Source organism: Alligator mississippiensis, chromosome 7, assembly GCF_030867095.1.
Source record: "Alligator mississippiensis isolate rAllMis1 chromosome 7, rAllMis1, whole genome shotgun sequence".
Classification (NCBI taxonomy): Eukaryota; Metazoa; Chordata; order Crocodylia; family Alligatoridae; genus Alligator; species Alligator mississippiensis.
In genome coordinates, this window is record NC_081830.1 from 61,206,466 (window position 1) to 61,232,264 (window position 25,799).

The window sequence follows — 25,799 nt, forward strand, 5'->3', positions numbered from 1 at the left end:
TAACAAAAAATTGTTCTTTAGATATATAGGGAGTAAAGGGAAGGCCCAGGGTGGAATAGGACCTCTACTAAATGGGCATAAGCAATTGATGACGGACAGAGGGGGCAAGGCTGAAATCCTCAATGAGTTCTTTGCCTCAGTGTTCCTAAGCAAGGGGCAAGACAAGTCTCTCACTGGGATTGTGGAGGCAGCAGCAAGATGCCAGACTACCAAGCGTAGACCCTGAGATGGTGCAGAGGCACTCGGAGGAACTGGATGCCTTTAAGTCGGCAGGCCCGGATGAGCTCCATCCGAGGGTACTGAAGGCACTGGCTGACGTCATTGCGCAGCCACTGGCGGGAATATTTGAATGCTCATGGCGCACGGGCCAAGTCCCGGAGGACTGGAAAAGGGCCAACATGGTCCCCATTTTCAAAAAGGGGAGGAAGGAGGACCCAGGCAACTATAGGCCAGTCAGTCTCACCTCCATCCTTGGCAAAGTCTTTGAAAAAATTATCAAGGCTTACATTTGCGAGAGCCCGGCAGGACAAATTATGCTGACGGGAAACCAGCACGGGTTCGTAGCAGGTAGATCATGCCTGACTAATCTAGTCTCTTTTTATGACCAGGTTACAAAACGCCTGGACACAGGAGTAGGGGTTGACATCGTTTACTTAGACTTCAGGAAGGCCTTCAATACGGTATCCCACCCCATACTGGTGAACAAGTTAAGAGGCTGTGACTTGGATGACTACACAGGCCGGTGGGTGGTGAATTGGCTAGAGGGTCGCACCCAGAGAGTCGTAATGGATGAGTCAGTATCGACCTGGAAGGGTGTGGGCAGTGGGGTCCCGCAGGGCTCGGTCCTTGGACCGATACTCTTCAATGTCTTCATCAGCGACTTGGACGAGGGAGTGAAGTGTACTCTGTCCAAGTTTGCAGATGACACAAAACTGTGGGGAGAAGCAGACACACCGGAGGGCAGGGAACAACTACAAGCAGATCTGGACAGGTTGGACATATGGGCGGAAAACAACAGAATGCATTTCAACAAGAAGAAATGCAAAGTGCTGCACCTAGGGAGGAAAAATGTCCAGCATACCTAGGAAATGACTGCCTAGGAAATGACCTGCTTGGAGGCACGGAAGCGGAAAGGGATTCCAAGATGAACATGAGTCGGCAGTGTGACAAAGTTATCAGAAAAGCTAATGGCACTTTATCGTGCATCAGCAGATGCATGACGAATAGATCCAAGGAGGTGATACTTCCCCTCTATTGGGCGCTGGTCAGACCACAGTTGGAATACTGCGTGCAATTTTGGGCACCGCACTTCAAGAGGAATGTGGATAACCTGGAAAGTTAACTTCCCCCCAGGTACAGAACAATTTTTATCTTTCATTAGTTTTGGCAATATTCACTTCAATGTATTCATACATTTATAATTCAGAATGTCCAAATTATCTTATCTTTCTCGAAACTATAATAAAAGTGACAGCTCAAAATATTTTTCTTAAAGCAATGTACATTTTAGAGATTTTGCAGCAAACTGTTCTTTACAAGGAATCTGTTTTATCTATTCTTTTTGCACTTAGTTTAATATTGAATCTGTGACTAGCACAAGATTACAGTGATTTTTTTTTGTATATGGGGAGATTCAATTGGAAAATACTGTATTTGAAAGGGGTTTTTTTGCAATTTGTACATGTTACTATTTGTATATTGTAATAAATGGACAACAATAACTCATTCTCACCACCCAAGGAATAAATCAAGTGAGAATATACTTCAAAGTATATGTAAGAAAGTATTGTATAAGTTACAAGGGTATTTGACACCTGTTGTTAAACTGGCAGGATACTTCAATATGGTGACAATGACTACAAATTAAATGCTAGTAACAGCAAGTCTCAAGCAAATCTGAGCTTGAAGCATCAACTCTTTTATAAAAAAAGGAAAAAGTGATGCTCACCAGTTGTAAATCCAAATAAATATCTCCAGTAAATAAAAGATGCCAGTAATCTGAAGGTTGTAGCTTATCATTATCTAATAAAGAAAATTAACACAGTTCTCATTTTTAGATAGACTGATTTTTGCACAAGTGTAGCCCTGCAGCAGGTGTAGGTTATTGGCAGGGGCTATCCAAATAGGAAAAAGCAGAAAGTCTCTGTAAAGGATTCCTTATTTTCTGCCCACTTTGACCAACAGGGCTAGAGTAGCAGCACTCCCCTCAAAAAATATTTCAACTTTACTACCTCACCTGAAGAGGGTGAGGGCCCAGATTTGTAGCACAATAGCTAGAAAGGACAAGTTAGAGGAAGAAGCAAAAGACTAGGAGACTTCAGTAAAGTAATAAAATAAATATTCAACATATCTCCTTGAGGGCCTAAAAAGAGCTAGATTTCAAGTACAGTTCAGAACTAAATGTTCACATGTCGCAAACTATCCACACCTGCTAAATCTACAAAAGTGAGTTGGAAGTTTGTACAGAGGATTTCTTGTGATCCTTCCTCTACTTCCTCTTCCAATACTTGCTTAAAATACCAAGAGAAGTGTTTGAGTGTTCAGATTTCATAGTTTGGTTCATGGCCCATCATTAATCCAAACAGTTAAAAAGCACATATGTAAGAGTTGGTTTAAACTGGGTCCTTAAAGTGAGTGAAAGTTTGGGCCACAAAAGTTTACCGTCCCCCAACAAATCCATTGAAAGAACCTAAACTGTTTCTCTTCTCCTCTGTTTTCAAGAGTTTAACAATCAGAACATGCTTTGATATTTTAGGTTTAGATTAAATGTTTAGTATTTATATTAATAAATAAATTGTTCTGATATTAAGCAAATGAATGGCAAGTAGTTTACCTGTTTATGTTACAGATATAAAATATAGCTAACACAGAAATCCCCACAATTTCTCCCCAAACCTTTCTTTACTCTTAATGATAGATACTTATCTATTAGTTCATCGCTATGTGTAGCAATCTTACATGTGTAATTAATGGAATGTCCACCTGCATATATGTTGCTTTATTGAAGCAGTTGCTTCTAAATAAACACTATAAAAGCCATGGAAAACAACACTGGTTTTCTTCTCAAATTTAAGAAAAAATATGTGCAGTACAAACAAATTATAACAAACTGTATAGGACCATGGGGTTTACTATAATAGGGTTACTCAATTTGCTCCATGATAATAATGAAAAAAAAATCACTTTCTGTCGTTGGGATTCATAAAGGGGGAGCTTATTTTAAAGATGCTGCACAGTTTTAGCATCTTTGGGAAAAAATTTGGAGCTGGTGTCACAAGTAAAACTTCATCAATTTCATCAGTTCTAAATTTAACTTCTTTATCAAAAATGGCTAAAATGTAGGGAATGCCAAACTTCACCCCAACCTTGAGGCAAATAAGACTGCAGATCTCCACCTCTGTATCAGCTTGTGCACTGAGTCACAGGGTAATATTATCCAGAACTCTCCCACCTGGTCCCAAAATCCTATGTAGATATCCTGAGAGGTAAACATGGAAAAAGAAATGAAAAAACTATCCCAACAAGGAAATGTTATTTGATCTCTGGTTTATACAAAGTATGACAGAGTTGACCAAACTTAACAAGAGTAATATACATCTAAAAATGTCTGTATTTTAAGTATAGGGTACTGCATAACAGTGCTCTCTAACTGCCTTTTGAATTAGTTTTCATGCATACTAAAACTGTTACATTGGAAAATATATTCTTACTTGTAGAGCAAATCCACAGCCATCTGGTACTAGTCCTGTGCCAAAGCTCTTATAGTTGCTGTTGATGAAGGAACAGGCACTGCCTTGAGCATCCACTACTGTGAAGTAAACTGTGTCACTCCCTGCTGGTAAGGAATTTCCAGGTTTATAATCTTTATTCGCTCTAAAATGTGAAAAACAAAATATTAATGTGCACTAAAATCCTTATTTTATACTTCAATTAAAATCATGATATGTGGGCTAAAATCATGATGTTTGCTCAGTAGCCCTACTGAAGTCAAGGGCAATATTTGCATGAATAATATAAGCAATTTCCCCCTAAATCTTTGTTTCAGCCTATAAAGATAGAGGACAGGATTCTAGCATCTATTGCATAAGTATAACTTGAGAGTAACTTCAAAGAAAAAAAAGGAATTACTCTGAATTTACAATGAAGAACACAACCTGCCCCAAAAGAAGCATCACAAAGTTCCCCCTGTAATTTTATAAGATCCAACTGACATCGTACACAAGATAAAGCACAGGATGAATCCAAAGTCCTTTGGGATCAGATAATGTCTAGATCAATAAAGAGTTTCTATTGTACCCTAATGTTTAGTTAAGTCCAGATGTAAGCCTTCCAACAAATTTATATACACACTCTTATCTAAAGTACATAAAGCAGGCTAACACGCATTGGTACTGTAAAACCCCCACAAACATTCAGAAATGCACTTCTATAGTTACTTTGCTCTTGGGTTTTGAGATTTGTCATCACTTTCTCTTGTGCAGTTCAGGTAAGTCATTATTGTATGAAATATATTTTAAATGCCCTTTCAAACAATCCTGTAGGTCCCTTCTTAAGGCTTACTATTGAGTTTGACCAAAATGTCAACCTCTCTGGTTCCCAATTATTGTATTCTTGCCTTCCTATTACTAACAGAACTAACAGCAACACAGAGAATAAAGTTTGTCATGCCCATTCACTGATCAGGTGGATGAGACATCAGCAGTGTGCTTGGGGAAGTGGATTTATTTCAAGTTTTTTTTATCTGCATTGGATTTATCAGTGACCTTTTTATGCACATTAGCAAATAGGAGATTAAAGGAAAGCAGATTGCCTGTCACTGAATTCCCTGTCAGAGGCACTATTGAAGGCCTTGGAGTTTACCCTGCAGAGAATTAGCAGTTCAACAATACTGCAATTCTTATTTTGGCTTGCTGGCAGTAGGTATCGACCTATACTTTATATGGATAAACATTCAAGACATCTGCAGTTAAGAAAAGTTGCACAAATTATTTTTCACATATTATGCATTTAACTCTGGCTCACTGGATGGCTGAGATCAAGAGAGGCAGGGCCAAGAGGCAATTTTATTTCTGTTTCTTTAACATAGAAGGTCAGAGAGAATATTTCAAGTGTTAGCCCAGAGTATCAACTATCACTTCTGGGTGACTTAAACAGTTTAAGGGATTCCTTCTTAGGCCTATCAATCTTATTGTAATATATGGGTAGTTTTCTTTACTTTTATATGCTATATACTGTATATTTTAAACAAGCACAGCCATTCCTTGATTATAATGAGTCACCTGTTCCTATTTTGAATCGTATTTGATATTTTTCTTATCATGTTATTTTATCTTTTAGATATATATCTATATATAAAGTATGATAGTATACTTTGGTGATTTACACTGAGTAATTTAATACACAGGGAGATTTGTTTTAAAATAAACAGCAATTCATAAAGTACATTTAGTTAAATGACCAAATATACAGAAATAAATGAAGAACTCCAGCAACTTGTATAAATAGAAAAGCACTTACATTATTAAAAGCAAGCAAGAAGGCAGTGCATACCTTTGTAAATCAATTAACTCGGAGCGTCCTTTAGCATATGTTTTGGAAAGAGATTCTTTTGTTGGCACTGGAACTTTTTGAGGATCAGCACAGAACCAGAAAGCATCAGAGAAGCTGAGTTTCAAAGCTTCAATCAGTACATGTAAATAGTCAGCAGTGTTATGGCCCATTTCTGAAAATGGCAACAACAAAATCACATTAGATGTAGCTTTAATAATATTTAAATGTTCAATGTTCTTTTGTTCCGTACAAACATTGTCTTACCAGTGTTAACAGGAATTAATTTGGTCAATCCTTTTTATGAACCCAAAGGAAATAATCATGCTGTTACTTTAAATTTATTGCTCCTCAAATTTTAGCTGTAGCTTTTCATTGTATTAAATCTTCTACAGAACTTGACACAGAATGAACAAACACCATTTCTGAACTGATATCAAGCCATTCATTAAATCAGTTTCTGAAGCTATAGTCGGGCTTCTTTTGTAACTTATGACACTACTTGCTAAACTTACAAATTTCTTTCAGAATTTCCAAAAGAATAAATCCAAGCAGTAATGTATTACATAGCAGAAAACCTTCCTAATTTAGCTTCTACTGTACTTTGTTTTACTGTACTGTTTAACTTAATGGAGTTAACTTATTATCTGTAAAAGTTATTTAACACATTATTTTAATGGCCATTTTGTTCTCATTTCTGCTTGTACTTTGATTTGATGAAAATGCTCTTGAGACCTGAAAGACAACCTTAACCTTTTTGAAAATTTCTCTTTTATGTCTCCTTAAATTACTCTCCAAAGAAAAAATTCATTGCAATGAAACTCATACCTTTAACGTTAAAATTTTCTAAAATGTTCAGGGCCATCAGAACTGTGATCCCTTGTCCATTTGGAGGTATTTCCCAAACATTCACACCCTGGAACAAGATAAGTTATTTTCCCATTTTTTAAATATATACACTTTATGTGTTTTCTGCATTTTATAAACTATTGTGCTGTATACCACATTAACAGTGCAAGAGAAACTGGGATTTCTTCAAAGAAACAGGAAATCAGGTAACATTAAAATGATACTTTTCTCTCTCTCAACTTTGTACATTAATAAACAACTGCCTATGCTATATCCTAGACCTACCATCAGTTGTAATGCTTTCAGCTACAACTATTGCCATAAAGCTGAAATACCAGTCCTTCATGAGGGTAAATGTTACTTGAGAATTAGAGACGTCTGCTTTGCCAAGCCCTTGTGCACACCAAAACCACATCCAGAGCCAAGTTGTGGACTCATTTTACTCAGCGCACACAAAATATAAGAGACCGCATCTTCCACTGGAAGCTGAGGGGATGCTTAGCATCTCTTTACGATGTTACTGGAAGTGGGCACCTTACATGTTTGGACCCAAAGGCAGCTCCAGCAAAGGTGTGCTGGAAGCATCAGAAGATAAGGGGAGCCCTTCTTCTACAGTTCCCATAAGAAAAGGCAGGAGTAATGCCTGAAGTACAGAATTAAGGCCCAGATGCACAAAAGGACTTAGGTGCCTGAATTCCAATCATGTTCTGCTTTAAGCACTTAAGCCCAAGGATGTGATCTATACGGGATTGTTTTGTATGGATTTGCTGTCACCTGAGCTGAGCTTCTCCATGCCCAGCTCATGGCTAAGCTCAAGCAAAATCCTAAAACCAAACTAGATGTTCCTCTGTTCAGAACCCCCAAGAGATCCAAGCCAGTCAGCAGGCTCACAACCTGCCTAAGACCAAACGAATCTAGCTTTGGACAAAACAGCAGCCCATGCAGCTGCTTTCATTAAACAAAAAACAGCCACTGAGGGACCCTGTTATCTCAGTGGTTAGAACAGTTGCCCAGAATATGGCTTGGATTTTATACTTACCTCAGCCTGAACGGATTCAAACCCACATCATCCGCTTTGTTCGTGTGCCCCCTAAGCAGACTATAGGCTACCCAGGAATTCTCAGCATTGCTGGACTACTTCACAGAGAAGAATTCAGGCTTAATCAGGCCAGAGAGAGGGCTGAAGAAGACACCCAACCCTGTAAACCCAGTGTTCACTTACATTTCAGTCCCTGCTCCATGGACTATTTATGTATTTTGCATTCTATGGTTTTTACTTTGGGCAATATTCTCTCTGACGTCAATCAGAGGTTCCCCTGAGAAATCTCTGCAAGTCTGGGCCCTGACATATTCAGCTATTTCAAAATAACATATGTAAACTGTGCCCGATAGATTCCTTTGTTTCTAAATTTAGGAACATTACTCAGAGTGGGTGTGTTACTCCATAAATAATGAGATTACCATCAAGTCCTGGATTAAAGGGAGCATATTCTTTAATGAGGGAAACACCACTGTGTTTTAGCATGCCTTAGTTAATAACTAGGCATGCGAGCACAGTTTTCCTACGTATGCTCCATGTATATGCAAGACATACTTTTTCATATTGTAAGAATGAAAATATCATCCTCTCACATGCTCTGAAGCTCAATTATCCACCCAAGCAAATAATTCTCAGTATCAGAAAAAACTAAGAAAACTTTAACAGGTACAAATGCTGAAGTAAAAATGCATAAGTATTTCCTATATAATAACAATTCTCATGTAGCTTAATTTACCAAAATGTCTTCCTTTGTGGGAGAAAGGGCTCAGGGGGACCCAGTGACTGTGTGTGGTGCAAGGCAGAGGAATATTGTACCATTTTACACAAAACCCTTTAAGGGGAATAGAAGGCCCATGAAATGACAACGTTGAATTTTGCTTGTACTTTCTTTTCTTGCCACAGGCATAGAGGCTTGTCACACGGCGGGAGGCGGGGGAGAGCCACTGGCCAGGGTTGTGCTCTGAGCGGCTCTGCCACTGGCTGTCCCGCTGCCTCCCACCACCAGGCTGAGCTCCATGGGGCTGGTGGAGCCACTCGATGTGCAGCCCAGTGGCAGGAGGTGGGGGAGAGCCAGGGGTGCACTCAGACTGGCTCTGTCAGTCCCACAGAGCTCAGCCCAGCAGCAGGAGGCAGGGGAGAGCCAGGGCAGTGCTTCGTCTTCTGCCGCTAGGCTGAGCTCCATGGGGCTGGTGGAGCCGGTTGAAGTGCAGCCTGGTGGCGGGAGGTGGGGAGAGCCAGGGCTGTGCTCTGGCCGGCTCCGCCATCCCCACGGAGCTCAACCTGCCCTCCCAGCGCTGCTGGACTCCTCCCGTCATCCCGAGCACAGATCTGGGGGCCCGCACCCTTGGGAGGAATGGGGCACAGCCCCACAGCCATCTGGGGGTGCGAACCCCCAGATCTGTCCATGGGATGACAGGATGCTGCTGCTGCCAGCAAGTGACACGAGTTTTGCTTGCCAGTACTTTGAGGTGCAGTTTCCCAGAAACCCTTGCACTTAACTCCTTGAAACCTGGCAGGCTTCATGCCCTCAAAAGGCACTACCATCCCTGCAATTTTCATACAAATCAGACACAAAATGACAAAGTTATAGGCATTTTCATGATTCCATTCCCCATTATAGCCTACGGGCAAAACGTTGAAAACAGCATCAAAACAATGAAACAGTTTCAGGGAAACAAAATGGAGCAGTGCTTCAAAATGAAATGAAATATCGAAATGAAATGCTGTTCCATCGAAACAACAAAACGGAAGTTGAAACGAAATGGTGCTGTTCCGCACAGCTCTACTGTCTTGCTTCTTCTTTGCTTCAAGAAGTTTGAACCAAACCTACATATCAGGAAAAAAGAACCAGTTTAAACTTTGGTACTCAAAATCTAGATCTGAACCTACCTTTTGTGATTTATCTTAAAATATGTAAGCAATTAACTAATCATTAACAAAGAAGGACTGTTTATGTTAGACTTGAATAATCATATAAATCGTACATGCATAATTGCACATGAAGAGCTAACCTGACCATATAGCTGAAATGCACGTGTACACACATAATTAGTAATGCACACAGGTCAAGGGTAGGCAATTATTCAGGCTGGAGGGCCACTTAACAAGTTTTGGTGAGGTGTCAAGGGCCGCAAGGGTAGTCCTACCCCCTGGTCACAATCTTGGGGCAAGAAGTCCTGCACCCTAATCCCTGACCTTTGCCACGGGAAGTATTTTCCTTTGCCGAGGAAATACTCCTTTTGGGAGGAGGCGGGGGTTGCTTGTATATTGGGGGGGGGGTAGGTGGGTGTATGGAGGAGTAGTTAGGGTATAGGAGTGTGTGGACATGGTGGGGTTATGCGGCGGGGGTGGAGGGGTGTGTGTGGGTGTATGTGGGGAATGTGTGTGGGTGTACATGTGGGATATCATAGAATCATAGAAGTAGGGTCGGAAGGGACCTTGTAGATCTTCAAGTCCGACCCCCTGCCTGGGCAGGAGGAGAACTGGGTTCAAATGACCCCAGCCAGGTAGGCATCAAGCTGCTTCTTAAAGACCCCCAGGGTAGGAGCCTGCACCACTTCCCTTGGAAGTTGGTTCCAGATCCTAGCCGCCCTAACTGTGAAGTAGTTCTTACGGATGTCTAATCTAAACCCACTCTCCAACAACTTGTGTTCATTATTCCTTGTTATCCTGGGGGGAGCTAGGGGAAACAAGGTCTCCCCCAAACCCTTCTGGTCCCCCCTAGTGAGTTTATAGACAGTCACAAGGTCCCCCCTCAGCCCTCTCTTGTGAAGGCTGAACAGGTTCAGGTCCCGTAGCCTTTCACTGTAGGGTCTGCCCTGCTGTCCCCGGATCATGTGGGTGGCCCTTCTCTGGACCCTCTCAATGTTGTCCACATCCCTCTTGAAGTGAGGTGCGCAGAACTGGACACAGTACTCCAGCTGTGGCCTGACCAGTGTCGCGTAGAGGGGGAGGATGACCTCCTTGGCCCTACTTGAGATGCACCTGTGGATGCACGATAAGGTCTGGTTAGCCCTGCCGACCGTGACCTCGCATTGTCGGCCCATGTTCATCTTGGAGTCAATGATGACTCCAAAATCCCTTTCTGCCTCCATGCTCTCAAGAAGGGAGTTTCCCATCTGATAAGTGTGCTGCCGGTTACTACTGCCCAAGGGCAGCACCCTGCACTTGTCCGTATTGAAACGCATCCTTTTTTTGTTAGCCCACCCTTGCAACCTATCCAGGTCTTGCTGCAGTCTTTCCCTCCCTAGTAGTGTGCCCACCTCACCCCAAATTTTGGTATCATCAGCAAATTTGAACAGGTTGCTTTTCACCCTGTCATCCAAATCGCTGATAAAGAAATTGAACAGTGCGGGCCCAAGGACCGAGCCCTGGGGGACTCCACTGCCCACTTCCCCCCAGGTCAAATATGACCCATCCACCACCACCTTCTGAGTACGACCCTTTAGCCAATTTGCAATCCATCTGACTGTGTAGGCATCGATGCCACAGTCACCTAGTTTTTTAATGAGGATGGGGTGGTCGACAGTGTCAAAGGCCTTGCTGAAGTCCAGAAAGACTACACCCACGGCGACACCTGCATCCAATGCTTTTGTGACCTGATTGTAAAAGGCAATCAGGTTGGTCTGACATGACCTGCCCCTAATGAAACCGTGCTGGTTGCCCTTGAGCATCATCCCCAATGCCAGCCCATCACAGATGTGCTCCTTGATGATCTTCTCAAAGAGTTTCCCCAGGATTGAGGTAAGACTGATGGGCCTATAGTTGCCCGGGTCCTCCCTCCATCCTTTTTTAAAGATGGGGACCACATTGGCCATCTTCCAATCACCTGGAACCTGGCCCGAGCACCACGAGTGCTCGTAAAGCTGTGCCAAGGGCCCTGCAATAACCCCTGCTAGCTCCCTCAACACCCTGGGGTGGAGAGCATCTGGACCTGCTGACTTGAACACGTCCAGCCCCTCCAGAAGCACTCTAACCCAGTCCTCCTCAACCTTAGGTCTTGGGGCATTCCCCTCGAGTCCATCTTGAAACACGGTGGGGGAGTCCCGGTCCCTACACAAGAAAACGGAGGTGAAGAATTTGTTAAAGAGGTCTGCCTTCTCCTCTGGCGCAAACACCAGATTGCCCAGCAGATTTTGCAGGGGCTCCACATTTCCTAGTGCCTTCTTCATCCTCCCTATATATTTGCATGCGGGCCAGGAGTGGTCCGAGGCCCTCGGGGGCGTGCGGCGGGCTGTGGCCAGCAGCCCTGGCATGCGGGTCGGGGAATGCAGGCCGGTGGACTAGAATTAGGCACAGACGCTTAGCGGTTGATTAAAGATTATTTTACTTACACCGTAGATGGTCACGGTGCAGGCAGGAAAACTTGCTTGAGTTGCAGTTACAGACAGGAAAGAAGAAAAGCAGACAAGAGTTCTAAACTCGTGAACTCTAGCCCAATCCGGCTGAAGGCTCTAAAAACGCGAGCCCGTCGTGTCAACCGAAGAAAACAACTCGGAGAAGAGCTCTGGATACACTCACACGAAGTTTGCTAGGCTCCGTGGAACTTGCACGCAGGGAAGGGGTTCGTCGAGGGATCGCTCGGTGACGGGGAGAGGCCAGAGGTTGATCAGACCCCTATAGCCTTCTTAAGGTACACGCTGGGCCCGTTAGGCTCCGCAGCGCTTAGAGTTCTTCACGAGACGTGAAGTCCTCCTCCTCCAGATGGTTGTGGAGTCCTCCAACTTGGGCGGAAACCACTCAAGCCTCTTATACGGCTAGCAAGCCAATCGCTAGCCGCCACGTGGGAATAATTTAGAACTGGCCAATAGTGGGATACAAATTTGCATGCGGGTGGCAGGAACTTCTTTGCACCGGGGTTTTCTTTTTGCAACTGAGAAATGCACCTTGCAAAGAAAGCTGCTCATGGCGGGAAATAATTTAGCAGTGCCAAAGCACGCACACACAAAATCACACCCTTGGGTTGTGACAATTTGAAAAAGGACTTTTTATTATCTTTGATCTTGGATGCTAGTCCTAGCTCTATGTCCGCCTTAGCTTTCCTAACAGGCCCGAGCAGTGGAAGTATACTCTTCTTTGGAGATAGCCCCCCCTTCCACCGGGTGTATGCCGCCTTTTTGGCAACCAGGCATTCCCGGACGTCCTTGGTGAGCCAGGGAGGCTTTTGGGCACTCTTGCCCACCTTTCTTCTTGTTGGGATTATCACCCCTTGGGCCCCGAGTATCGTCTCCTTAAGGAACGACCACTGATCTTGGGCACTGAGTTCCCCTGCCCTCGAGAACCCCAGCGCCTCTCCCACCAATCTCCTCAACTCGTTGAAGTTGGCCCTCTTGAAGTCTAGGGCTACCAACTTGCTGCAGGCCCTTGTCACCCTGCGCTGGATGATGAATTCCAGCAAGCGATGATCACTATCACCCAGGTGGTCAAGGACCTGGAGCCCCCTTACCAGATCATCGCCTGTGGCCAGGACCAGGTCCAACAGGGCATTTTCTCTGGTGGGACTGTGCACCTCCTGGGTTAAGTGGAGGTCCTGTATCTTGGCCAGAAACCTCCTGGAATGGTCCGACCTGGTTGACTGCTCCTCCCAGCAGATGTCCGGGTAATTTAGATCACCCATGACAGCTACATCCCTTGCCTTAAGTGCCTCTGCAAGCTGGCCCAAAAATTCCCAGTCCAGGTCCTCCCCTTGGTTGGGGGGTCTGTAGTAGACTCCCACCGTTAAATCCCTCTCCCCACGATCCCCTTGTATCTTGACCCAGAGCACTTCAGCTTGCCCCTCCTCCGACCCCATTTTGCTGGCAGAGGATGTGTATTGCTCTTTGACATAGAGCGCCACACCTCCTCCCTTCCTTCCTTCTCTATCCCGCCTGTAGAGCCTATAGCCCCTAATGCTAACTGCCCAGTCGTGGGATGAATCCCACCACGTTTCTGTAAGCCCTTCTATGTCTGGGTTTGAACTGGCTATTCTGAGGGTGAGTTCCTCCTGTTTGTTCCCCAAATGTGTAGGGGTATGGTGGTGTGTGGGGTTGGGGTATGGGGGACGGGATCGGGAGTGGCGGGGTGGAGGATCCGTACTGCTACTTGGCTTGCAGCACTGCAAATGGGTGGGAAAGCAGCTACCACCGGTGGGCAGCAAAGGAAGTTCCTAGGAGAAGCCGGGGGGGCGGGGACCCAAGCCTGATGCCACAAGCTCCCTTGGTCTCTGTGTCCTGCCCCCTCCCAGCAGGGCTACAGCTCACCCTGCGCTGGCTCCTGATGCTGCTGCTTCCACCCCATCTGCCTGTCCCATGCTTTCCTGGCAGAGCTGTAGCCAAGCTTGCACTGGCTCCTGTTGCTTCTTCTGCCCCACCTGCCTGTCCTGTACCTGCCTGACAGGGCTATAACCAAGCCCAGGCTGGCTCCTGCAGCTGCTGCTTCTGCCCCATCTGCCTCTCATGCGCCTGCCTGGCGGGACTTTGCGAGAAGCCAAGCTCATACATGTCTCTCCTCCATCCACTCACTCCCCTGCCCAGCCATATACAAGCAGGACTAAAGTGAGCTCCAGGCACAGCCCATTCTCAACCCCACTTCCCTCAACACTGCAGATTACCTTCCATATCTGCTGCTCAGAGAACTGCAACAGGGACAGGAGGAGTCGCTGGAGGAGCCTAACAGTTCCCTGGGCAGTAGCTGCCCTGCCTGGAAACTGTGGCCCTTGGCAAGGGCTGGGGCCCCTGGTGGGGGAGGCTGGGAGCATAACACGTGCTACCCCAGGTGGGACTCAGCCTCATGGGAAGTGCAGAAGAGGCAGACATCAGCCGGGCTTGATATAATTAATTGGTTGGTGCCCGCCTGCAGGATGGATCCGGCCCACTCCCAATATAGATGGTCTTAATACATACAAAATGGCCATATGGTTGTCAAGGACAAGCCCTTGAGTCACAGTGTATGCTAGCTATTGACAGATATGGTAGGCAGGCAAATAGGCACATTCAATTATTCAAGACTTGGAAATCCTGGCTCACAGGCTCTACCAAGTTCAAAGCACTGAACAATCCCTCCTACCTTATAATTTGTGAAAATCGGTTTGACTTCATCAGTTACATGGCTTTTGAGATCCTCTAAATCCATTACTCCTCCATGTCTCTGAACAGTTTCTACAACAGCCGCTGCAATTGTACCTTCATAGAATCCTTTCTTCCCACATCTTGCTATCTCCTGAAAGTTAATTATAATGACACCTTGAGTTTATCATAGAAAGAACAGTGCAGGGTTGGAAGCTTATTTTGATCAATGTCAAATTGGCATCTTCATCTCAAAGAGACTGACAATTACATCATTGCAATTACAATCATACATGGATGATTTAGGTGAGGAGTGTCAAAGATGTGGCCTACAGGCCATATGTAGCCTGTGGAGCTTCATCAGCAGGTCCCCAGTGCTGACCCTGGGTCTCTAGATGACCCACACAGGGCATGCACCAAGCCAACCTCGTGAACAGGGCCTAGGATGCAAACCACATGTGGCATCTGCCCCAACCAGTCTGAGATGTATGCTGCATATAGCATTTGTCCCAGGTGGTCTGATGCACATGTTGCATGTGATACCCAAGCTGAGCCAGTCTGGGTCCTCCTACGTATCAGATCTAGTGCCTATAGCACTTCTTACAGCTGGTCCAGGGGACACAGCACCTGTTCCAGCCAATCTGGGGTGTGCACTGTGTGTAGTGCATGTCCTAGACCAGCTGGAGTGGGTGACACATGTGGTACAGTCCCAGACCAGCCGAGTAGAGGCCAGGGGCACTGGACCTGGTATGCTGGGGGGTGGGGCTAGGGGGGTAAGCCCATTCTAACCTGTGGAATTGGCGCTGGATTGTTCATCTGGCCCACAAATCAGACCTGCACCACTTATCTGGTCTGTGGGGCCAGATGAGTTTGACACCACCGATTTAGGTCAATTCAACTTCAGAAATGATTTGGCTATGTAGACTAGATTCCAGAAACAGCCGTGCATCCTGGATGACATGGTCCAATTCTGTCCTGTCCTGCAGCCTATACAACCCATTCAGATCTGTTTACCCTACCAGCATAGAATTTTGTCAACAAAAAAATACCACTGGTCTATGCTTGCAATTATTCCAAAGCTTTTCCAGTGCAGCTGAGCACTTTTGGAGGAATACAAGGCCTTCCAGGTGCACCTAGTAACTCAGGGAGTTTGAAATGTCACCCATTTCACATACCATGCACCCTAAGGACTCTAATTAAAGCTACGGTATATTCAACACCTCTGAAATGTAGGCCTATTAACTGAGTACCTCAACATGATCATAAATGACTAATTTTAAGAATCCAAGTTTGAAAATGTTGGTATTCATTTTACTTACCTATAAAATGTAATTGATATTCATACAGCACTATGTAATCCTTTGATAATGCAGGGACAAGCATTTTTTATTATTAGAGTACAAAGCAGGTATTTACATGGGATTCAACCTAGCTGACATTTAAGGATCATGATAAAATGAGAATATATGCTGCTAACACACCAGAGTAACTATTAAATATACAGTGACTTTGCATACAACCACAGCAAAGTCTACAACCACTGTCTAACCACATCTTCAAAAATCTTCTCCTGGCGCTTGTAATTTTCTAAGCATGGCTGTTTTTTTGGAATACAGTTGTTTATGCAACACACATTCTGCCCATACAAAAAATGGTTTAAATGTGTCAAATAAGAATGAAACAAGCTAAGTGAGAGATGAAAAAAGGAAATGTGGTAGTGATTACTATTTTAACTGTGTTTTTATAATCCCTAGGAAATGCACAGGGCTGAACAGTCCCAGCCTCATGGCAGGAGTGGTACAAAGACCTTTGGACACAGCCATCCATGATTCCTCCTGGAGCTCTGGGGAGCCTACATAGATTGTAGGCTCTAACCTCTCTCTGGAAATTCTGCAACATCCATTTTCCTCTGTACCTGATATGGAGGAACTCTGCCATCTTCCCAACCCTCCCTTGTAGGGAGGTCAAGAATTCATTCTGTTTAGCATGGCTTTTGAGGCACATGAGGCTCCCTCCAGAGAGATCAGGTGGCATTTAGCATTTGATCTACCCAAAACTTTTGCTGTATAACCTTATGAAGCTTCACAGCACTTTTACAAACTATCAAGTATGATGATGAAGACTCACCGTGTTTGTCACAATCACAAGGCAACGTAATAATCTTCCATGTTTCAGGGGTATAGGTTGTAGCCGTGTTGGTTTAAGGATATAGGCAGACAAGGTTCTTTGAGTAAATATGATATTTTTTATTAAAACAACTAAAATAGTTGGAACAATTCTTCTTTGCAAGCTTTAGGGTTCAAACACCCTCCGTCAGCCTGATGGCTCCCCCACTTTCTGACCCTAGCACATCAACATCTTACAAATCAAGGTTGTGGATGCTTTTGGCACTCTGCCCAAAAATATTGCCAACCCCTGATTGTTGCCAATTCTTGTCCCTATGCTGACAATAAGCAGCCTTGATTATGTTATGAAAGTCCAGAGAAAGATCCATAGAGGTTTTTTTGTTTGTTTGTTTTTTACTTTTAGAAACATTTATTCTGGGGAGGGTGACAAATGTGGGGGCAGTAAGGACCATATACAGGTTGGCCTAAAGGTCTAGCTCTAAGGACAAGGCCTGGGCTCATGGCCTGCAAGGCCTGCCCACACACTCTAGACAAAAATAAAAAAAATAGGGGACAAAGAAATATATACATATATACAGTTCTGCCAGTGGGGATGCCCAGTGGGGCTTCAGGACATCAGGAGTCACCCCGCACAGACAAAGCCTGAGGTCTCAGCTTGCTGGACCCGCCCCCACACCCTGTACAGGTGATGGCACCACAGTGCAAGGAGCAGGCGTCCCCCCTTGACTTGGCACAACGCCCCCTTGACAGCCCAGCATTCCTCAAAGGTGGGCACCATGCGCCAGAGGACCACATGCTCAAACTCAAGTGAGAGGTGGGCCCGCACCAGCAGGGGGAAGTGAAACAGGGCTGCACCTCAGGTTAGATAAATCATTACCAAATGGTGGCAAGTGCAAGCCAAGTACAAAGAAACTACATTTATAGAAAACCACTAAGAAATCTCAGATACTGGAACTTCAACTTCTCAGTCACTGGTATGTTAAGTAGCTTTGACTTAATATAGATAATTGTATGCATGAATATGAAATACATGCCTCTTAATTCAGATGGCCAAGGGCGTGACAGATACTCAAACAGTAAGTATACAGACCAAACAGCACTGACGTTGTTGAGAGCTGAAAGGAATTCCATAGTTATGTAATTAAATAAGACAGAAAGGTGTGTTATCATGCTAACAAAATGATACTGCTTGCACATACATTTACATGCACGGCTTATCATTTCCAAGCTGGGGTATTTACTGAGTCTTTCAAATATTTGATATCTTAAAAAGACATCATGCCATACGAGAAAAAACATGTCTCAGACTGAAAAAAGGAGTAGGCATGTGGCTACATTCAAGGGGGTAAACTCCCAGCTATCTTAAGAGTTACACTTACTAGCTAATTACCAAGTTAAAAAGGAACAATAAAAATAAGTACTGTACATCATTTGTACAATAGACCTAAAGTAATTAAATGGAGTCATTAGAATCTTGAATTTCAGGAGTCCATTCTTGCTTCCCAGTCCTTCCACAGAGCTTCCAGATGGCAGCAGCAAACACAGAAGCAAAGACACTACTGTCTTTACATATTCATCTGAGACAAAATAACACATGGAGCTCCTGTTGTGCAAGTTCTATTCAGGATCTGAAGTGCTGAGTCTTTGATCATGTCTGCAGTTGAACTGTGTCCAGCCTCCATCTGGCTATCTCCAATGCTGATGCCAACACATCAGCAGAAAGTACATCTGACAGTGAAATCATTCACAGCTACTGCCTACACAGATCAAATTTGATTATGTACCAACCCCAACATAAGATACACCTGGCATTCTGCTTCATAGCAGTCAAAAACTCTCCCTCCATAGCTCATTCTGTACTATTCCTGCCCCTTTCCTTATGCTGGGGCAAGGGAAAACCCAGATTTAGGTGTGCTGTGAATTCCCTATGCCACAGCTGTCTAACTGGTGGCTGACCTGCAGGCCCCAAGGGGCTTGTCAGCACAGCTCTAGCACTCAGTGGGGAAATGCTGCTGCTGGTCATTTCCCCCTCCACATACCCTCTTGCCTGTCATCATACCTGGAGCCTACCTGCAACTGGCATCAGGGGAAAAGGGGGGTGAGCAATGGCAGCATTAAAGACCTGTAATCTGGATCTGGCCTACAGAAGACAAAGAAGCTGGACACCACTGTTCTATGGGACACCAGGGCTAGAGACAGGCATTACACATAAACCAGTTTAAGCGATCAGAAACTGGTTTAAACCTGTAATAGAACAGACAACCGTGCACATAAACCAGCTTGAAAATTGCTGAAACCAGTTTAAGATAAACCTGGTTGAAAGTAGTATCAGATTTAACTGATTTGGGTCAAACTGGTTTATGCAATGTTTGTCCCAACTCAGCACCATTGAAGGGAAGGGAAGGGAAGGGAAGGGAAGGGAAGGGAAGGGAAGGGAAGGGAAGGGAAGGGAAGGGAGGACTTCCCTAATGAGCCCTGGCTTTTAGCCTGAGCCACTGCAAGCATGTGCCTGCATTTCTTCAGTCGAGCAGGGATGTCTATGCAGTTACAAAACAGTTTAGCCTAGCCAGGTTAGACTAACCTGCAAAGATTGAATCAATTCAGGCTCAGGCTTTTTGAACGTTTGTCCCTAGCCCAGAGGGTAGGAGGGAGCAATCTTATGTATCTCATAACTGCAGGAATGACACCTCCCTTAAATCTTTCCCCCTCAGGTTCTGCTGAGTTTGCCCCCATGCCTCTGGAACACAAAGTCAGTCTCTCTTTCTCTGTCTCTCTAATACTGGTTTAGATGTGTGCAGGACCGGACCACTATAGTTACAGTTCTCTCCTATTTTTTTTCCCCCTCACCCTTTTAGAAGCCATAATAATTACAAGGCCCAGGAATTAGGCGTGGAAGTACCAGCATTCATAGGGACTTCTCTCTGGTAGGAGGTGTTTTGTTTTTTTTTAATTCAAGAGAAGAAATCAACTTGATGGCTGTTTTGTGTCAGTACAGGCAGATGCAGAAGGAAGAGGCCTAGAAAGTATATACAACTAAACTAGGAAAATGGGTGGAGAGCAGCAGGCACCACTGTGCCAAAGTGAGGCCTGCAAGACACTAATGAATATCTGGCCAGGCAGCGTGCACCTAGCTACTGGGATAGCAATGTTTCAGGGAGTGCACTGATCGTAGAAACAGTAGTAGCTAAGACAAGAGATGGATCTGGGATGATAGAGACAGGCTGGGGAAGGAGGAAGTAGCACACTAGAGCAAAGTCCAAACAGATGGGGTGACACCAAATGGGGATGTTGGAATCCCCCAACCTCAGACATCTGCTCTGACTCTTGATTGCAAACGAACAAGGGGAGGACAGGGAATTTGAGGACAGCAGGAGCTGGAAGCATCCTTTTCATTTCTTTAGTTGGTGCTAACAACATGGTTTATATGTAAATTTAGTTTATTCTGCTGTACTTGTTACCATGTAATCCAGACACACATCAAATGGAGCCAAGACCCAGCAATACCTGCCATAACTTAATGATTTATTTTCCTTAGCTTTAAATCAGTATTATTTGTACTGCAGTAGTGCCTGGGAACCTATTGTGCTAGGCCAGGGGCGGGCAACTATTTTGGGCGGAGGGCCACCTACCCAGTTTTGGCAAGCTGTCGAGGGCTGCATGGGTAGCTCTGCCCCTTGACAGGTGCCCTGCCCCCTGGTCACCATCTTGGGACCAATGCCCCAGTGTCTTGAGACCAATGTCTCAGGGCCAGCACTGGCGGGGCCCAGAGCAGGGCATGGGCTGGCAGGGGTCTGTGAAGCCAGGCTGGGCTGCACCAGTAGGGAGAGGGGGGAGCTGGCCTGGCTCCATAGAGCCCCTGCCTGCCGGGACCCTGTACCTCTGCCGACCTGCTCTGGGACCCACCGGTCCTAGCCCCAGGACAGCGGTGCCCATGTTCCCGCTCACTCCCCCCGCAGTACAGGCAGGGAGCAGTGTGTAGCCCCAACCCCCTGATCCCTGGAAGGGCACAAGCTGGTGCAGAGCATGGAGAAAAGCGGCCCCTCGCCTGCCCCGTGGCTGGTGCTCCTTGCTGCAGCCACTCACAGCCCACATGGGGCTGTCCTGAGCAGACACAGGCACGGAGTGGACAAGGGGCCACTTTTCCCCATGCTCAGCACCAGCTTGTAGCCCACTCCCGCTGCCAGCCTGGGCCCTGTGCCAGCTCCAGGCTTTCCCTGGATCCTACTGCCCCTGGTTCCTGTCATTTTTGACAGGAACCAAAAACAAATAAATATTAATTTTCTTAATTTTTTAGGGGCCCTGCAGGCCGGATAGAATGGCCCTGCGGGCCGTATTTTGCCCACCACTGTGATAGGCACTAATACAATCACAGAATAGAGACAGGTCCTGCCTCAGGAGCCTGCTACCAAAATATGAGCCAGATGGATACAGACAGGGTAGCAAAGGAAACAGCAAGATGACATTGTTTGGTATAGTAGTTGACACCAATGCCTGACTGTTAGAAGGGACATTCACTCTACAATGTATCAGTGAAATAGAGGGAAAGAGTTCTTCTAAATTGACATGTGTTTCATTACTTCTGAGGAATATCTTGGAATTATTAAAGAAAGACTCTTCATACAAAGCTATTTATACGAACAGGAAGGAAATCCTGCATCACTGAATGAAACGTCAGTAAGGACAGAAAAGCAAGACTCTGGTTTTATTCTCACGCTACTGTTAAATCAAACGACTGAATTTTCCTGGTTTGCACTGTTGTTAGTGAGATTAGAATCAAGCTAAATGAATCTTAACCTTTACACTGTTGCATTCTACCACAGCCAATGCAAAGGTAGAGCATTGCAGTAATCTGATACAATGGAAAATTGTAACTTCAAGGGCAAAATGACGAGCACATTTTGCCATAGGTACCTGGTACCGAAGGGATGAGAGGACAAACAGTGGGAGGTGTATCATCTCTGCATACAAGGGAGTATTCAACTCAGGTTAATATTTAACAAATTAGTACCAGACCATAACAAAAGCCATCTAAATTAACTGAATCACAATAAAACTCCTCTCCTAAATCATGTAGACAAGCTAAAAAACAAAAAAGAAATACTTAACCATTTTTGAATGAGAAAGATTTAGAACTTGCCTGTAAAAAGCAAACAAAAATTCTTCAAGACATGCAAGTATTTAACTTCTGAGGGAAAAGCATTTGTGCAAATAGTCTGTTTTTAAGAATACATGGAAAATTTAAAGTCTTACTTGCTCATTTGGAAGAGTCAAGCCCAAACTGGGATATAACCAAAGACATCAAAAGAAAAAAAATCTACTGGTGTGAAATATTTCTTATAAAGTATTTTTAAATAAGTCCAACATTTTAGTGTTTCCAACCTGGAAGCTTCACGAGAACGCTATGCATAAAAGAAGACTGCTCTACTTTCTGGGTGGCATAATTCAGGGAACCCAATTTCATGGAAGGCTATGGTTGTTTTGGGAGATCCACACACCAGCTCTGGTAACTACAACATATCCAAATATTTAAGAGACAACATCAAAACGTTGGGGAAAAAAGCTTTGCTGCAGCTTTTAGAATAGCAGTAAGGGCTTGTTTTTCCCTTTAAAAAAGTAAAAAATCAGAAATACTATTCTTCCCTAATCAGAACCACTCCAACAATAGTAAAACAGATTTTTTCATGTTAAGGTTCATGCATTTAGTGAATGAGGCACTTGTATCTACTGTATGTTTTGTAACAATGGTGGTAACTGACTTACCTTTGAGATCCAGATTTGAGGTAAAAACAGAATTTTCACTCCCCCCACCCAAAGAAAAAACTTCTACTTATGTTGTTAAATGGGTTAAATGTTACTTTGTTCTGTAGAGTCACACTAAATTTGCTATATCACTTGACAGTATGATTTCATGCTAAAAAAGAAATGAAGTAATGCAGCATATTTCATTCTATTGAGCCCATGCGTCTGCTTTTAGTGTAGATGGTGTTACATATCAAAAGGCCCTCAATCTTAATTAGGTATCTGTTTCTTTGCTGACATTTGTATCTGAACCACTTGCAACATAACCTTGTTGTTGGACTGTAAAGTATCTTTGTCTGTTCAGGATACTGATATTTATGATAAGCCTCTGCTCACTAATAAGTGGACAGCCATCACCCATTAATTTCAGTTTTATGTTTACTCAAACCAAGTTAGCCAGGAAGCAGTATGAGTTGCTGTGGAAATAAAACTAATTTAATTCAGACTGCCTCAGACCGTTCACTAATCAGCCATTTATAATAAAACATTTCTCCTCTGCTTAAAATCAGCCTTTATCATGCCCACAGACATGAGAAAAATACAGCTGCCTCCATTTGTTTACTTATAACCACAGAATAAAGCATCTTTTAACTTTAATCTCACAAACCTAATTCTTCACATGGAAAAAGAGCTTTACGTGCATAAACTATCAGCATGACAACTGTCCCAGGCTGGATTACAACCATTGATTTCAGTGAGGTTTATCAATACCCTCCTCATTCAGGCTACAGAAGGGACATTTTAGAATATTCCTTTGTTTAGTAAAAACTGAAACAGTAAAAGCCCTGGCCCAGAACATAAACCCTGCATTGCCAAGCTAAGAAGAAAATATCCATGGCACTGATAGCAAATGCACAGCAAGACACAGACTGCTGGAGCTATATATACTCAAGAGTTTGAAAAGCAAAAGAAAACACCAGAGAAGCAGTGAGGAGGGGAAGGACTCCCTCCCCCCTACCCAAAACAGTCAGAGCAAACTGTGTATTGTGTCTGGCACTGTGAATGAAAGACATTGTAGGCTTGCTATAAGATTCCTGTTGTATTCAGGGAAACAGGATTTTGTATATTCTTTAGGCATAAAACAGACTGCAAAGAAACATCTAACAAAATCAAACTACATCAGCCTGCATCTGAATAAAGAGGTAAAAACACTACAGACTCCTAGCTAAATGCATATTTTTTTATTCCCATTTAAAAAAAAATGTTCTAGTGTCTTCATATCATGTACACGTAATATCCTAAGAATATGAGAGCTAGCATAAGAACAGTGATTAAATCGATTATATGAAAAGTACCAGTGAGTAAGTATCATGTCCTATTTTATTTCAATTCAAGTGCATTTTCCAGGTTAAAAAAAAAACAAGCCCACAGTTCAGAGCTCCCTTTTCCCTAGAATCATCCAGTCCCTAAACCTGCAGCCTTGTCCTCAGACCCCCCCAAAAATGCTTTGTACTGGAAAGGCCTCCCTCGACCAGAGAAGTCTGCTGCCTTCCTGGGGCCCGCATCTGGGATGTTGAGGAGAGGATCCCCAGGCTCGTCCATCCCTCCGACTACTACCCCATGCTCCTCATCCTTGTGGGCACGGATGACATGGCCACGAGTAATTTGGACCAGGTCATGAGTGACTACAGGGCTCTGGGGGCTGGGCTCAAGGGACTGGGGGCTCAAGTAGTTTTTTTATTCTGTGCTCCCTGTTGCAGGACACAGACCCAAGAGGGAGGGCTGCGTGGAAGAAGTAAACAGTCCCCTTCAACAGTGGTGCTACCGCGAGGGCTTTGGTTTCTTCAACCACAGCATACACTTCAGGGCGAGAGGACTCCTGGGACGAGATGGCATCCACCTCACATGGAGAGGTAAGTCCCTGTTCTCAGCTAGGATGGCTGATCTACTAGACAGGGTTTTTAACTGACTTTGCTGGGGATGCGGAAACTCCAAGTGGAAAATGCCTGGGGACTGGCACACAGGAAAGTTCCCACATAGAGGATACTAAGATAACACTTTTTGAAAATGCTAACGGAACGGTTCTCCCACAGCGTCTCAGGAAATCGAGGGTGTTGGCTGGGGGCCTCAGCTGCCTGTACACCAATGCTAGGAGCATGGTGAACAAGCAGCAGGAGCTAGCCCTCCTGCTCTCTAGTGGGCAATATGACCTGGTAGGTGTCATGACCCAAAGGTCTGATTTTTTGTGTGCGCGCTTCGGCACTCGAATTATCCCCGTGGGTTTACAGCTTCATTGCACGGAGGAGTTCTGCTGCGCAGAGAACCCACGTGCAAAGGAGTGTTCCTGCCACTTTGCAGCGGTCTTTGCAGGCTGCATTTTCTTTGCAACACAGAAATGCACGGTGCAAAGGAATTCCCGCTCTTCGCATGCAAATTCGTGCCCCGCAATTGGCTAGTGCTAAATTATTCCCACGTGGCGGCTAGCGATTGGCCTGCTAGCCGTATAAGAGGCTTGAGCAGTTTCTGCCCAAGCCGAAGAGGACTCTGCATCCATCTCGTGGGGACTCTGGGTGTGCGCGGCAGGGTAATAGAAACCCTGTGTGTTGCCCAGAGGAGTTTGGCAGCCTGATCCACCGCCCACCTCTTCCCGTCTTCGAACGGAGCCTACTATAAGACGTATCGACGAGTTTTATGCGCGCTTGTCCTGGACATCCGGAGTTCTGTCTGCGTGGAGCCTAGCAAACTCCACGTGATTGTTCATGTTCTGTCTGCGTGGAGCCTAGCAAACTCCACGTGTGTTCGTGTTTTCTGTTGTAACCGCAACTCAAGCAAGTTCTCAGCCTGCACCGTGACCATCTCAGTGTAAGTAAACAATCTTAAAACCAACCGTTAAGTGTCTGTGCCTAATTCTAGCTCGGCGCCTGCCCTCTCCGACCCGGCCTGCCCGGGCTGCCGGCCACAGCCCGCATGCAGAGCGACGAAAAGGGCCCGGGGCCTGACCCGGCCCGCACAGTAGGGATCACAGAGACTTGGTGGGACTCCTCGCAAACCTGGACCATAGCTATAGAGGGCTACACCCTGCACAGGTGGAGGGGTAGCTCTCTATGTGAGGGAGCAGTATACCTCTATGGAAGCTGACACTGGCTCTAGAGATAGGCAGCTAGAAACCCTCTGGGTCAAGCTTTGGGGGGAGGGAGGGAGGGAGGTGAGAGAGACTTAACTGTGGGCATTTACTATAGGCCACTGAACCAAGGGGAGCAGCTTGGAGTTCTCTCCAGAACTGACAGAGGCCGCGCGTGCAAGGACGCTGGTTGTCATGGGCGGCTGCAATTACTCAGACAGAGATTGGGAAGAACACTCAGCTAGGTCGAATCAGTCATGTAGCTTCTTAACTGTAATTGAGGAGCTCTTTCTGACCCAGGAAGTGCAAGGGCCAACCAGAGGTACCACTCTCCT

The 25,799-nt window shown here is 44.9% G+C and overlaps 1 protein-coding gene across 6 annotated transcripts in view; it reads right to left on the bottom strand.

Annotated features, from left to right (window-relative positions):
• The window catches only part of LOC102567351 (glutathione hydrolase-like YwrD proenzyme), a 50,960-nt gene that overhangs the window by 6,460 nt on the left and 18,701 nt on the right, over positions 1-25,799 (bottom strand). For 4 of the 6 annotated variants that reach the window (XM_059731023.1, XM_014602855.3, XM_019491814.2 and 1 more), the window contains 4 exons: positions 14,480-14,632; positions 6,376-6,463; positions 5,551-5,722; positions 3,711-3,873 (listed from right to left, as the gene is read on the bottom strand). In XM_059731023.1, coding sequence (XP_059587006.1) covers positions 3,711-3,873; positions 5,551-5,722; positions 6,376-6,463; positions 14,480-14,632 — 576 coding nt within the window. Of the gene's footprint in view, positions 1-3,710; positions 3,874-5,550; positions 5,723-6,375; positions 6,464-7,436; positions 9,263-14,479; positions 14,633-25,799 lie in introns of those variants that run through there. The other 2 variants (XM_059731026.1, XM_059731027.1) reach the window with 2 other exon arrangements.